Source organism: Platalea leucorodia (genome assembly GCF_965183815.1).
Source record: "Platalea leucorodia genome assembly, chromosome: 1".
Classification (NCBI taxonomy): domain Eukaryota; kingdom Metazoa; phylum Chordata; class Aves; order Pelecaniformes; family Threskiornithidae; genus Platalea; species Platalea leucorodia.
The window spans coordinates 118,161,188-118,175,219 of NC_138823.1; the positions used below are offsets into that span (position 1 = coordinate 118,161,188).

At 39.2% G+C, this 14,032-nt stretch overlaps 1 protein-coding gene across 1 annotated transcript in view; it reads left to right on the plus strand.

Annotated features, from left to right (window-relative positions):
• Positions 1–4,985: 4,985 nt before the first annotated feature.
• SUSD5 (sushi domain containing 5) overlaps positions 4,986–14,032 on the plus strand; it is a gene marked incomplete at both ends in the record, with an annotated part of 40,749 nt that continues 31,702 nt past the window's right edge. Inside the window, 2 exons of the mRNA XM_082315297.1 lie at positions 4,986–5,079; positions 13,360–13,537. Coding sequence (XP_082171423.1) covers positions 4,986–5,079; positions 13,360–13,537 — 272 coding nt within the window. The remainder of the gene's footprint in view (positions 5,080–13,359; positions 13,538–14,032) is intronic.

The following is a 14,032-nucleotide window of genomic DNA, read 5'->3' on the forward strand; positions in this document are numbered from 1 at the left end:
CTTTTCTTGAAACTGCTCAGTCTTCAAGAAATGAAGTGTGATTTTTACAGTTTACATGGCAATGATTTATATGAGCGTCGTGGCCTGTCACATGACAATGCCTGACCCCGCATAACATGATGTAAGTGTAAGAATCACACTCTTTCTCAGGGTCAGCAGCACCATGACACAGGTCCCTGTGTTCGACGCACCACCCACAAAGTGGGGCATATGCCTTTTCCCTTTTTTTAATTTTTTTTTTTTCATCAGCTCCCTGAATTACTTTCAGGTAGTTCTGCACGTTTCTACTTTTTCATTTAATTAGGTGCAAACACTCTGTATAAATAAAATTAAAAGTTCCCTGCAGCTAGTAGACTGTTGCAGACTGCCAGACACTGAAAAATGTTTGTCTCTGTTACTGTTGCTTAATAATTCACATTTTATAAACAAAGAAATCTTTCTCTTTTTTCTTTCCCTTTTCCAGTTGCCTTTTCGGGGTTAGAAGCTTGGATACAGCTGCAGAGTAAGTTTGGATCCCAGTATACAGTAGGTGTACTATCCGTGAATACAATAAGTGTACAGTACTACCAAGGTTTCCTGCCTGCCTTTCAGTCGCACAGACTCCATATCCTTTAGGAGATGTCAGTCATTGCAATGCTTGTATGTAAATGTTATATCGTCTATTAGGTATTTCAGATCCCGTTACATGGTGCTTGACAAGCTGAGTCGTAATTCTTTGTCCTGTTTCTAGCAGCAGCTCAAGTCATAGGCTTCAGGAAAGCAGACATCCCCCATAATAATGATATGATATGGTATTACAAAGGTATCTATAAAGAAACTTAAGTTGATTTACTAGGAATATATGAGAATGGTGTGTAAAGTTGGTTATCTCCATTTCTATGTGAAGAGAGAGAGCCTGAAGAGGTTGTGCAGACTTACAAGTTGACGTGTTAGTAAGCTCCAGAACCCAAATCCTCTCGGTTTCCACAGTTCTCACCACTGTATCTAGGGAGAGCCATGGCCAACACGTCTGGCCCGTAGGAAATCGACTGTTTCATGACATTTACGTATATCAACTGGTGTCTGAAAGTTTGGATATTATAACTCATGGCTGGTCGTGGATCACCACAAATGGTTATGGAGTTATCCAGCAGTGCCATCATTTTATGCAGGCTCTGCAGCTGAGTGTAGGGCACATAGCAAGCTTATGCCTCAGTTATTTCTGGATTTATCTCCTTTCAACTTCATCTGGAGGCAGTACTTCAGAAGTCCCAGACCATATGATAAATTCTAATCATACTGGTTAGAGCAATTTAGTCACCACCTTGCTCACATATTAATGTACATCTCTTTCTTTAAAAAAAGAATTAAAATTTAGGGTGATAAGTAATCCTAAAGCCTATATTCCATTTAAATTCAGTTCTTCAAGCTAAATTATGCAGACTGTCAACATCTGAAGCTATTGCATTATGCAGAGAAACAAGTTAAACAGAATCTCATGCTTTAGTGACAGAGAAGAGAGGTATATTTTTCTGAACAGAAACTTTATTTCTATTGTGCTTTATTCTGATATGAAAAGTGACCTTTCCTGTGACTTTCCAGCATTCTTCAAAGACCAGATTCTTTGCCAGCTGCAGCACTTTAACAAATCTGCCAACATCTGCCCAGCTTGGCTTGAGATAGCAAATGTTTCTGAGAGTGTCTATTTGCTCAAGGCCTTAGGATCTTAGGTCCTTATCTTGCAAAGGCTTAAGATCATGTGATAGAATTTGCAGAATTGGAGCCTTTACATCTATAATGTTTATAGTATATAAATTTTTAGTGGCAGAAAGTAAATATTCCTAGTAGTAGATATGAAGAGACCAAATACAATAATCTCTATTGTAAATACACATGTTCCTGTTTTCAAATGTGTCTTTGTTCACTTATATTTCTTCTAGGTGTTTTATTTAGTATTAAATATCCACTCTAACTTGAATGACATATTCCAGATGTAAATGTATATTAGATGCTCTTCAGGTACTAGATGCCCAAACCATTACTGTGTGTTTCACAGCACGAGTGTTTTGTGTGTGTACATTCATATGTGTATGTACGTACTTTATGGCCCAGTGCCTTCGCATGTCTTATTCCCTATGTAAAAGTTTGCATATAGTGAAGCACTCTTTTATAAAATACCACCCTTGGCACATTCACTACTCCCAACTGTGAGTTGTGTAAAGCTGCACGTACAATTAATCTTTTGTAATGTGTCATGGTACATTGTGCATCATACACTAAATAGTTTGACCAATGTGTTACTGTAGTGCTATGAATGCCAGAGGTTCTGAGCAAAAGGTTTTATCTGTTTCTAACCATCTTAACTTCCAGATCTCATTTGGAGTTTTTGGTTCCAAGAAGCCCAAAATCTAAAGGCAGGATTAATGTTGATTTCAATGCAAAACAATGCGTACATCATTTCAGTACAAAACCTAATCTGCTCAGCTTTATGTAAATCTTCCAAAATACCCTAGGAGCAGCGATTTTTGCCGATAGAAATATTAGATTGAAAGAACAACTGTTTGACAGTGAGGTACTTACCTTCCAGGAGTTAATAACTGGTAAGCGTCCTTGCCTTTCCATGCTTACAGACTTACTTTACAGTTGAGATGGGATGACAAGAAGAAGCCAGGTCATTCTACACACTGTTCATTCTACAAACTTCAAAAAGGAACAGATCCTGTGGTCTGTTGTAATTCTTTAAAATCAGTGAGATGTTCTACTCAAGAATACAAGCTGAGATTTTCCAAGACAGGAGCCAGAGTGGCAACATGCCTTTACATATATCAACACAAGGAAATGATCCAGTTATAGCAAAACTAATCCAACAGACCTTTGGAATTTTAGATGGAAATCCGGAAGATACTGTCTTTTCCTCCAACTGCTTTGGCCAGACTCATGAGGACAGCAAAGGGCCAGCAAAGTCATCAGCCCTATGACAAGTGTCAAGGAAACCTGGAGCTATTGCTGTGGTCATGTCAAGTCTGTATTATTGGCTGTGTGTCTTGCTGTAATTACTTACTTGGTTTCATGGAATTTCTTTGCTATCTCACTAAAAGTGTGTAGATTCAAGATATTCTCTCATCTTTTTTTGTCCCCTGATTTTTAAAATAGGGGTAGAACTGTTGGCGTATTGGAGGGTTAAAACAGCATTTTATGCCATTAGCTATGTCACCAGTAAAAGAAACTCAAATAACTTCAAAGAATACTACAATTTTCTGTTTTCTTTTCTCTCATGTTACATGTTAATTTCTGTTGTACAGAGCATATAGTTTCTGTTGAAATGAAATGCAGTCACATAGTTACATTACGCCAAGCGTTCCATGTTAGGGATGGAGTGAGCAAGAAACTGCCCTTCCTTCTAACTCTGGAGGTGTTCCTTACAAGTCAGGCTGGCAAGGCAATGTAAAGAAACCTGCTGCCATCTCTATTCTCTGGATAAACAGAAAATTCAAAGCTACCTGTCTGAAAGCTTTCAGCGTGTACATTCACATGTCATGCATGGGTATAAAGAAGGCGAAGAAGGCTACGATTCTGTAAAAGTCAACAGGATCAGAGCATTATCTGCCCGAATTCAGCAGGCATAGGTATTTTTAAAGCTTCCAGTATTATGGTGTTACTTGCTTCCTTGAATATCATTTACAGAAGTGCCTGAGCTTGAGTGATTTCAGTCAGACGGAAAACAACGCTGGGCAGGTTCATCGCTATCAGAAGATGCCTGCAACTGTCTACCAGCACCTTGCCACGTAGGACACCGGGGCCTCTGGCAGTGGGGAGGGTCAGGTCCTTACTTCTGTTCCTGGTGGCTCAGAGTTTCTAGGAGACTGAGCGGTTTTTGCCCAGCTTTGAATTTCTAAGGGAAAAAAATTTTAAGAAGCTGCAATAAAAGCAAAATAGGATGGGAATATGAAAACAACATTTCTGAGCCCTGTTCAGTTCCAACAGCAACACAAAACTATTCCGTTTATATATTTAGCGAAATAAATCCTGGCATCACCACCAGTATGTTTCCTCTTATTGTGAGCGTTTCTTTTGAGTTGTGTTGGGACAAGTATAGGAGGAATGAGAATAAGGGACAGATGTCAGTGCTGTAAGTGCTAGTGGGAGCTGGAAACTCCCCTCATCAAGCTGCTTTCAGAGCATTCAAACCTGACCAGCACCAACCCATTAATCTGGACCAGGAGCGCTGATGGAGACTGGCTGATAGACTCCTGTTTCTACCTTCAGTTCCGCATGCCCATCCCAAACCCAGGATCTGAAATAGCAGGATTAACCGATCCCAGTCCCAATCTTCAGGGAGGCTCGGCTGCCAGGGTCCCACACCATTTGCCACCTTTCCTCAGCCCTTACCTGAAGACCATCACACTTGCTGCGGCAGCCCCTGACCTGCGACCCTCAGCAGTGTGCCGCTCGCTGATCTCATGTTGCAGAGAGAAAACACTCCCCATGTCTGAACCCATCCCTCTGGAGATGCACAGCTAAGCCCACAAACTCACCGTGTACCAGCTCCAGCTATCTAGCTGCCCTTCTCCTCTCAGCCAGGGATTTCTTCTGCTCGTCGCTTGTCCTTCCCCCCCCTTTTCTCTCCCTCCTGGCTTTTACATTTCTTCCACTGTGATCCATTAGGTATTTACCGACAGGGTAATGTGACTTTTCACACCGGCTCTCTGCGTGCGCTGCCCTGCAGACTGGGCTGGATAAAGCCGCTCCCCAACCCCGGCTGGCTGGACATCTCCCCCCACCTTCCCCTCCCCTTCACACTAGCCAAGCCAAGGATTCCTCTCTCCCTCCCTCTTTTTTTTTCCACCCCTCCCGCCTTCAGTGCAAACCCAAGACGCAGGATCCTGCCGAGGGAAAGCACTCCTTGGAATCATCACTGCAGACCCCACTGTGAAAGTGCAGAGGAGGAGAGAGAAAAAGCCTCAGCAGCCCAACCTCCTGCGGCTGAGGGCTTTGCAAGCAGGGCAATGGCTTCAGGCTCTCAGAGATTGTCTCTCACCTTTCTCCAGGGCATGGGATCTGTCTTCTTCATCCTTCAGATCATCTCTGTTCAGGCTGATGGTGAGTCCCCTGTTCAGTTTGGGCTGGGTTGCTATGGCTGGAATGAGAGCTGTATGTTGAAATGTGTTATTGCAAAAAAAAAAACCCACTCTTTTTTTTTTTTTTTTTTTTTTAATAAGAAACTTAAATACACGCCCCAGTTTGGGTTAGGAAATGTCTGATTCAGAGGTTTTTGAGACTCTACAAATATCCTGGGGTTAAGCACAGAAAGGAAATAAGATCCCAGAAGGCTAAGATTATTTTATTACAACAAAATGACAGGATAGTGAACTTTTCCAGAGGAAATAAGAATAATAAAACAAAGCCAGAACACGAATAAGAAGACTCAGCTATATTTTAGGAGAGCTCTCCTTATAATGAAAAGTATCTTTTCTCCAAAGAACTTCCCTATCTGCCCACTTCAGATCCCCCCAACATCAGTTTATACGGGCAGGTACTTGAGAAAGGGAAGACAAGAAGTCAAAGGCTTTTCCTTATACCCTTTTCTGTTCGGTACCACACACGCTGAAGACGACTGCTCACCTTTCTGCACCTGAGTTTCATCTGCACTTCACTGCTGAGGGATTTGATCAGGACATGAATTTGGCTGAAGCACCAGCTACCAGTTACTCTGAAATGGGACTTTTTACTCGCTGATGATAATCCTGAATAGCTGCATCCCTTGAAAGTTTCCAGTAGCCTATTGCCCTTTTAATGGTTAAGCCTGTAGTAATGATAACCAACTTGCCTTAGCAAAAATACGGTTTATTTTTGAAACAACTGTGTCTTTTCCTGGGAGTGCAATGCTGAATGGCCACATTTTTTCACTTTCACAGCTGCGATAGATTTATGCCTGATCTCAGGATTTTTCTTTTCGGTACGCTAATCCTTTACCATCGATGTTTGCTGCATTATTCCAGAGAATAGATCTTAAACATTATAGGGCAATAAAAACCTTTTCTTTTTGTTCTCAGAGTATTTTTCCTCTTTAACCTAAATTTATTTCAGCTGATGACAGAGTGTGGCAAAGGAAAGGGAGAAAATTAATCTTGCCTGTATGTTTCTACCACTTTGTGTAAAATACCATTTATACGACAGAACCCTGGCTTGTAAATTTGAAGAAAATTATTTTTCATTAAGAATAAAGGAAAAGAAATGTGTCAGGCAACTGCACTGTGTTGCAGTAGGCAAAACTGCGATTCTGATTTTAGGAAATACCCCTTCCCTAGCAAAATACCTCTGAAATGAGGAAAAAAAATGCATACCCATGAAAGAGGGTTCTCCACAGAACTTAAGAAAAGGGGACAGGACAGGAATAATTATTTCCCTTGCTAAGAATGCTTCGTCTGAAGAATTCCCTTATCTTTTCAAGAGCACCTCCCAATTTATATTATTTCTGTAGAATTAATGGCACCTTCTTGGTTCCTAAACAGACATCCTCTAAGAGAGAAAGGGAAAAAAAACGTTGGAGATAATTTTAAGGCAGAGTTCATGACAGATTTTAATTGTCGTTCAACAGTTTGTCAAATTTACTTCACACGTGGTAAAGCAATTATAAGAATTAAAGGGTAGAATATCTGAAGTACATTACAGTTGTAGAACATTAAGATAATACTGTAGTTTCCATTTTTATTTAACTTCCAAGTATCATTGTGAAAAATGTGCAAGTTCTCTATTAACATGCTCTTCAGTGTGTTCTCTTCATATTAATATTCAAGCAAACAACTGTAACTGTCCTATAAACCATCTGGCTTATTATACATTGATACAGAAGAAAACACTTTATGTGAACTTTAAAATTTACCACTACATGTAGGCTTACGTATTTAAGAAGATCTGAGAGTCGAAACAGGATTAATACTTTCTTTTATAACAGATTCTGGCCTGATCCAGACAGGAAACCACCTTCTCATTTGTGTAAGCTGTAGGTGAAAATACAGTTGTGCTACTCTCTCATACACGCTAATGTCACTTACGTGCCAAAGGACTGATCTGGGTAACACATACACATGTGTGTATTTGTTATTTTGAACTAAAAGTAACTGACTGTTTTGCAAACTGCTGAAGGGATTTTGAATTCACCTTGTAACAGCCCCGTGAAATTCAGACTGGCCCCTGTTACAGGCAAACCTCCGAAACTGGTTGCAATATATTTCCCTAAGGAAGACTTTCGCTTTATTATCTCGCACACAAATAATGACAGAGAGCAGGCAATAAAACTGGAGACCATCGAGGTCTGGTGAAGGTGTAAAGCTTCGAAGCTTAATTGATCTCTTTTGACTAGTATTTACCACAGCACATATTGCTGTAGTGCAGATAGATAGACTCCAGAAAGACCAAGGTAAATACCGAAATAAAAGATAGCTTTGTTTCACTTTGCAGTTTTTTTACGATTCAAATGTGCTTGCTCACAGCTGTTGAGGTCAGGGTCAGATGGACAGAAAGCTCTTCAAGGGCTTGTTCCTACTCTGATGTACCATGGTGTGCCATTACTGTTAGTGCGCTTACTGGAGAATAATGTAGGTTATCGTGATGGCTCTCAATCATACCAGTGCAAATGCAGGCTTTTTAAAATTTCTTTGCATTTGTGCTGGAATAGGAGAACAAGGATGCGGCTTCATGCATCCTGCACAGGAGTCGCCTCTGCTTTTTTTGACTCTCTCTTTTGTCTTTTCATGGCTGCTAAAATATCCCTACATATGAACCATAGTTTTCTGTAGAGGACTTGCTCTGAGACAGGGCATGTCAGGAGAGAATGATGGTGATTAATCTACCTTGCTAAGACACTCCTGAATTGAAAAAATGTGCTAATTGCAAAACTTTACTAATTGCTCCAGAGTGGAGTTGTCAGTTGGCTAAATTTGGGTTACATGGAAGACCTATTGGTCAAGCCAGTCATCTGGTAGTGACCGTGCATAGTGACTGCAGAGATTGCATGTGGAAGGACCCTGAATCCAGAAAGCTAGGCACAATTAGGTGAGGATCTGAGATACGTACTTCTGACCTAGAACCAGATATGTCTGGTGTCAAAGGTAGGAAAAAACCCTACTGTACTCTTTCCTTTGGCTTGCTTTGCACCTTTTTTGTAAAGAAAAGGAAACAAGTATGCTTTTTTCTTCTGCTGTCTCTAGACACTTGCATTTGAGTAGCAGGTGTCTAAGCATTTCAAACTCCCACTTGCAAAACAGCACGTATTCTTGTATGTTGCAAAAATAAAGGCATAAACAATTCCAACTACTTGATCCAAAAGCAGGTAGTAAAATTAAAATTTAAGCTCCAACTGAATTTAACAGAGGAGGAACTTAAAGGTGACCTCCCAATTTTGCTACTTTTCTGATGATGTAATATTTTAAGCAATTTGAATTAAATAAGACATCATTCACTTTAGTTTCTCGCAGAAATAAACTCTACATTCATGAACACTAAGCAAAACTGGTAATTACCCAAATCTCTGTCTGTAATTGTACGGTTTTACTGAATCCTCCACCCTTACTATTACAATCAAGGCCATTGTTACACACAGCCATAGAAATGGAAATTAAATTGCTCTTGAAGTACAGAAGTGACCTTCCCTTCCTCTGCTCTCTTTTACCTCAATTTGAAGTTTTTAACATTTAAGTAAAATAAATTAGACTCCGCATTTGCACATCTTTCACCACATTTATTTTATTGAAACTGATTTGAACTAGTAAGTATCATGTCATGAGATCAGCACACTGGGCATGCCTTTTAAAGTGCTTTCATTTTATATTATTCGTGAGAGGTATTTTTACTTCAAAGTATATTTGGCTATGCAGTTTTATGTTTCTTCTTCAATCATGATGCAAATCTTGCTGAAGACATGGAGAACTTTGAGCTCATTTCAGTGGTCTTTGAACCGTGCCTATATGCCTTAGAAGAACTACTTGTTGTATCTGTTACTGTCTTAGAATAAATTAGGCAAACTTTTGTCTTCTTGGTAACTAAGAATATTCTACTAATTCCGCTGAGATTCCTAAAAGTATGAAGAAATGGGTTTTGGACAGATTTTATTTTTGAACAGTCCCTTTTTTGCACTTCTATATATTTGATTGTAGATGGCTCTTCAGTCTCGAAAGTGTAATAAGGTCCAGTTGTTAGAAGCTGAGTTTAGCAAAATTTGAAACTGGAAATAAGGTGGAGTGAGAGTAATGAACCATTGGAACAGTTTACTATAAAGTGTGCTGTAAATTCTCCATTACTTGGAGTCATCGAGTCATGACTGGATGCCTTTTGAAAAGACATGCTCTAGTTCAGCCATGACTTTTTGGACTCGATGTTGGAATTACTGGGGGAAATCTACAGTCTAGTTATGCAGGAATTAACCAAGGTGATAAAAATGAATCCTAGAAGCCTTGAGATCTATGCTTCTATGGGCATGTTTTCAGTCAGAACATATTAGCGTACTCTTAAGTAAAATCTATATTCAGCTATTGCTAGTTTACAAAGTTTTAGTGCCAAACCATAATAAAAATGATTCTTTTATCAATATATCAAAATATAAGCAATATTCTGTAATAATAGGTATCAGATGATGGTAGAAGCTAGCAATATAACATAGGCTAGTTATTAAAGAAAGACTCTTTGGTTTCAAGTGTGAATTTTTCTTCAGACCTATGAATCCAGCTGTTAATTAACAGAAGAATTATGTGTTATCATTTATGTCTTACCATCGAAATTGAAACTTTTTCACTGGTTTCAGTGGGAAACCTGAAGAAACTTACTGTGACAAGGACACTGTTCATTCTGAACCTGCTAAATTCAAGAGGTGCATTAAGCCTCCTGAGAAAGACTACTTTGCATGGATTGTTAGCTTGATCTTGAAACCAAAGGGACTAGCTTTGTTTAAGAAGGCTTCAGAAAAGTACATAGAGTTTTGGGAACAAATTTCCACACCACCTGTCTCATCATCACATTATGGGAAACAAATGTGGGGCAGAAATGAAGGGAGAGAGTTGAGAGGGAGCTCATCTTGGTGGCTGTTCAGAGGTAGCACAACCAGATGCATACTACATTCTTCACACAAATAAACACAAAGACATGATCCTTCATCCTGTGCCTTATGGAAATATGGAACAGTCTCATATTTAAAATTTCACATTTAAAACAGAATGGCAGTACATCTCTTGATATTATCTCAGAGAAAATTGATTTCACTACTCCACACTGTCATAATGTGCTAGAGAGAAAGGGGATAGCATTTGAATTTTTCACAGCCCCAGTACCAAAATTGTCTGTGATATCATCAGACAAACCTTTTTAAAAAACTTTTCATTACAACTACCAGTGATAAAAATTTTACAAATCTTTAACCAGGACCCTTTGATCCCAAGCTTGAACGTGATACCACTTTTGTGATTAAAAGTGAGAAAAATTCAATACATGAATATCTCAAGCATGTTAGCCATGCCACCATAAGGTGCAGAATTCAATTTTGGTGTCGTAGTCTTATTTATTTAAGGGGATTTCCTGTTTTGATGTGCTTTTGTAGTTTCCTGTTGTCATGCTGGCACGTCTCCTGTATTTTTTTCCCGTAAATGCCCCTCAGTAATGTGACACAGCTCAGGATACTGGGGATTCCAGGATACTGGAATACCATTGGTCAAGCATCAAATAAGTAATAAATAATAAGTAATAAATAAGTAATAAATAACCTTACTTTCTATTATATTTTCTAAGTAAGAAATTAGGCAAAATAGGGGGCACATGTTAAAAACTGGGCAGATGGCCATGCTGCTTCTAAAGCTTTGGAGAAGATTCCCAGGTCAGTCTGGTAAGGAGGTCAGCCTTCTTTATGCACTTCTGGCTAACCAGAATTTCCTATAAACCAGTTCACTATAATTTTTCCAACCAGTAAGTCCCTCCTAGATTACCCTAAAACCTATTTGTCTGCATAATTGGGATATCCCAGATACCTTTTTGAAGGACAGGAGTCTGTTTTGAACCAGCATCTTCATAGTTTCTAGTAAATTATTTCTAGTAAAATAATTTCTAGTAACTTATCTTAAGTACTAGCAAACACATAACAGTAGTTAAGGAAAGCTGTCTCAGCCTCAGTCTTGGCTAGCTAAACTCCTCTAAAAATGTAATTGTCATGATGAACTTAATTTCTTCTAATTTTTTCTAGATGGAACTGGATTCTTAATGGTTTCCTTTTTTTTAAGTCTTCTAACTAAATTACTAATGGCTGGAAAATAGGGCTTGCTGCCACATCAAACTTTTATGATTTAAGTAAGTAAGTCAGATGCTACACAAACTTGCCCTATATGTCTTTGATGATGCATCTCAATCCTGGCAGCCAAATTGTGAAATGTAGAATGTGGACAAGTTTTTATATTTGGGACAAAGCCTCAGTAAAGCATTACACTTAATCCCTGCTTACCTTTACTAATGCAAGTTGTTCTGCAACTTAGGAATCATAGTTTAAAACCATCATCCTTCTGCTTATATTATCTCTTTCCCTACCCCATGCATACTTTGCTATGTCTATTCATGGCTTTGGAAACAACAGCCTACATTAGTCATGTGCATTATCTGGGGCATTTTGGAAAGAATCCTAAGGTTTTGGTACTCAGGACTGTAGAGACTTGCTTTTTTTTACTGTTCTGTGTAAACTCCCCTCTTATAATTACAATTCATGGTATTGATTATAGTTGAGAAGCAAGAGACTATGTAGTCTAGTGGTTAGGACACTGATCTGTGATTCTGGGTTGCATTCCTTGGTCAACTACTGTTAACTGCGTGAGAAAATCACTCTGGGTACTCCGAATTCCTTTTCCTTCTTATCGCTGCTTGTCCCGCTTATTTAATTTGCTATATCTGCCCAAGTCAGGATGGCTTCTTGCTGTGCACATGTAGAATTCCCACTGAAGTCGGAATCTTCATCAGGACCCATCTGTGCTTGCTAGTTAATGTAAACACAAATGACATACTTACTTGAAAGAAACTTTGCATTTTTTGCTGTAAGGACTGTGATTCTTGCGGTGGGTTAAACTGTGTACAGGTGAGAACAGAAAGCTTCCAGGTACAGACCTACCCTGTATCGTTTCCATATATTTATGTTTAGATTAATATTTATCAGTGTGTTGAAATAATGTGCGGTGGGGGTGGCTCTTGGTACTGAATCAGACTGAATCAGTCTGAGGGATTCCTGATACTGGTCAATATATCCTATGAGTATGAAGCTAGCTACATAGTGAACACTCGGTACGTGCTGGAAGCTATGCATGTAACCACTACCACTAATTTACTCTTGAAATAAGACATAAGTGTTTCCAGACATTTACTGAATGAACAGTGCTTAAAAGTTGTCGTCCTGCACCCGCAAGCAACCTAAATCTGTACCTTTGAAATTTAGAAGGTGTTCTGAGGGATGTTACCTTCAGAAAGGAGACACTTGTGGCTATTTAAACATCAGCACTGTAAGCTATCTCATCGTCTATTTCTTTTGCTGGGGGCATCCAGCTAATATGTTTATTCCATAACCCAGTAACTTCTGAAGCTTTATTGCCAAAACCCCAACTGCCCTGTTCCCAGTCGCCAAAACCTCTAACTTTCACCCTTGCAGCTTTCACAGTGTTAGATAAATTAAAGTAAAATAAACTGAACTGAAAATAAGAATAACACAAGAAATTTTTATGCTAAATATGTTCTCAGGCTCATTCGAGAAAGCCTCCCATTAAGAAAAAAAAAATCCCTCTGTCTTTCCAGAAAGATATGAAAACAAAGTGGCTTTGCAGCAGCATTTAGCACAAGTTGCTGTAGAATTACGCAATTTTGATTTTAGAGAATAAGTATAAATATATTTCTGATGTGGAAGAGTGAGTTGCAATACTGGCTTTTAGATTTGTGCTTACTTTATAGATGTAGTTGTTATAAATGTAACTGTAATATGCTTAGTAATGAATTCCAGCATTATAGCCTACAGGAGATGTTCTGACTCTGACTATATATGTGCATATGAGAGAGTGTTGTGCTTTCTCTCTTCAGATCTTAAGCACAGACCTATAGAGGCAAGACAACCTTCTCATATGGGCTGGGCTGGGAACGAATAGGGGCTTAGCCATACTTGTTTTTCTGTTGATGAATAAAACTAAAAGAAAAGCTAAGACAAGGGTATTTACAGTGTTGATAAAATTACTCATTCCAAGAAGTAGGTTGCACATTAAAATGAACTTAGTAAAAGCGAGAAGACTTTATTTGGTGATAATTTGCAATATTTTTGTTGAATATGTATTGAATACAATACTATGACGAGTGACGTGTCCTTTCTTGGTGCTGCAGGGAAAGTGTTTACACTTGAGTCCAAGAACAACTCTCAGGGTCTGGATTTAGCTGGAGCTGAGAAAGCTTGTGTTGACCTGAATGCTCGCTTAGCAACTGCAGAAGAACTGAAAAGGGCTATTCTGGACTGTTCTTTTGCTGGCTGCACCACGGGATGGCTCGCTGGTGGCTCCACCGGGTAAGGACAACAGCATAACCCTTCCTGAGAAGTATGAATGACAGCTGTCGAGCAAGTTTTTCTCCTTGACTAAGAATATTACTGAAAAACACTGGCCACAATTCAAGCACCATGACATACAGTTGATATGCCACTCTCCCCACTAAATCAATTTTGTACAGCTAATATTGCAGGGGCACAAATATTTATCAGTCTCAGATCATGTATTTCACAGATCTGAAGTGATTTCCTTTTCGTCTTTCCTCCTGCATTATGTTATTGTGGTTCCTTTCCACCTGGCCTGTAGAGGGGTGCTGAGCCCTAAAGGAGCTTTCAGGCTGTGGACACTGAGCTCAGTTTGCTGAGCTGCTCATGGAAACCACATATCTGTCTCAGGTATTTACGCGTGTCTGAATAGACTATAGGCACGTTCAAATAGGTATGACTTTTAGGTGTACTTAGATATGATAATGCACACGTGGTAGAGAGTTTGTCGAGAAAGCTCACCAAGGAGCT